The sequence below is a fragment of the Muscardinus avellanarius genome, assembly GCF_963383645.1.
Source record: "Muscardinus avellanarius genome assembly, chromosome: 1".
Taxonomy (NCBI): domain Eukaryota; kingdom Metazoa; phylum Chordata; class Mammalia; order Rodentia; family Gliridae; genus Muscardinus; species Muscardinus avellanarius.
In genome coordinates this window covers 5,344,928-5,346,727 of record NC_137786.1, presented here as the reverse complement: position 1 = coordinate 5,346,727, position 1,800 = coordinate 5,344,928, and the positions used below count along the sequence as shown (strand labels likewise).

The window sequence follows — 1,800 nt, the reverse complement described above, 5'->3', positions numbered from 1 at the left end:
AAATCTGGTCATTATGTTGTCTGTGGAAGGCCACAAGACCAGCAAGTAGAAAAGCAGGCCTGGAACCTCTAATGCCCACCTTGAAGTACCCCAGATCACCACTCAATGTGGCCTGTCTCAGAAAAGAACAGGTTTTCATGCACTGTTAACCTTGGCTCTCCTTAACCAACTGCAGTTTCTGGAACTTTCAACAATATTCTTAGGGTCCTTCAAATCCACTAAGACTTTTACCTCCTAAAAATAAAGGTATTTATTTTTATTATATGTCATAATGTAATATTATAATACATGTTACATATATTGTGCAATATTGATATTTATTTTATTAAACAAATACAATTTTATCCTGATATAAATACAACTTATTATATTTATTTTTAGTTCTGTTTCAATATCATCAAAAAAAGCTCCCATATACTTGCTACTTCAAAAATATATGCTAAGGAGACAACGCGGCGGCGATGTCCGCGAGCCAGGCGAGTGCCGCGGCGGCAGGGCGGCCTAGGCGGAGGCCTCCATCGGGTTCCCTGGAAGCCGGCGGCGGCCAGCGTGGGAGCGGCAGCAGCAGCAGCCTAGGCGGAGGCCGCCGGGCGCCTCTCTCCCCCTCCGCCTGAGCCCGGGCGGCCGGCCGGCTGGAGGAGGTCTGCTGCCCAAGAATGGGCATTCTCTTTTTTTTTTTTTTTTTAGTAGGTATTTTTGTGTCTTGTTTCATCTTAAACTTATCTATGCTGTTTGAGATAGCCATGTTATATTCACAGTTAAAATTTATCCATGATGTTTGGTAGTTAATTACTTTTTATTGCTGAGTAGTATTCTATTTTATGACTGTCACACAACTTATATATTCATTCTTTTGTTGATAGCAGTTGTGTTTTTTTTTTTATTTTTTATTGGTGCACCAGGATCTGGAGACTGTTCAATCACCAGGAGCACAAAGTTATCATTGTTGGGTTGGATAATGCAGGGAAAACTACCATCCTTTACCAATTTTCTATGAATGAAGTTGTGCATACATCCCCGACAATAGGAAGTAATGTAGAAGAGATAGTGATTAATAATACACGTTTCCTAATGTGGGATATTGGTGGCCAAGAATCTCTTCGTTCTTCCTGGAACACTTATTATACTAACACGGAGTTTGTAATAGTTGTTGTGGACAGTACAGACAGAGAAAGAATTTCTGTAACTAGAGAAGAGCTCTACAAAATGTTCGCACATAAGGACCTAAGGAAAGCAGGATTGCTGATTTTTGCTAATAAACAAGATGTTAAAGAATGCATGACTGTAGCAGAAATCTCCCAGTTTTTGAAGCTAACTTCTATTAAAGACCACCAGTGGCATATCCAGGCATGCTGTGCTCTTACTGGCGAGGGATTATGCCAAGGACTTGAATGGATGATGTCGTGACTTAAGATTAGATGATCTCTACTGACCTCTTCTCATAGACTTTGTATAAACGAAGTGCTGGACTACCTGAAAGATGTAAAAATTAATGGTTTAGATATATTTATAATAAACTGATATAATTTTTTTCTATAAGAAGAAAAATTAAGACCACTTATTTGAAAACAAAGATGAAGTCTCACCTTCCCATTTGCTTTCTCACTAATCCCTTCCAAAGCACATTATTAAAGCTGTGATTGACATTTTTCTTGTAATGACTCCTCTCAGGATGCTGTAGAGCCTGTGGTAAGTACAAAGGGAGAGGAACACATTTTGAACTTTTAAGAGCTTTATTCTCAGTATAACCTTCCCTAGGTGAATGTTGTTCTCTTATTGTTCCATTAAGTCAAAGTACAA

The 1,800-nt window shown here is 39.0% G+C and overlaps 1 protein-coding gene across 1 annotated transcript; it reads left to right on the top strand.

Annotated features, from left to right (window-relative positions):
- Positions 1-903: 903 nt before the first annotated feature.
- LOC308273354 (ADP-ribosylation factor-like protein 5A) lies at positions 904-1,407 on the top strand (the record flags this gene model as incomplete). Its single annotated transcript, XM_080710443.1, has 1 exon — positions 904-1,407. Exon 1 carries the CDS (start codon positions 994-996, stop codon positions 1,405-1,407), a length of 414 nt encoding a protein of 137 aa, XP_080566569.1. The 5' UTR covers positions 904-993.
- Between the last annotated feature and the right edge of the window lie 393 nt (positions 1,408-1,800).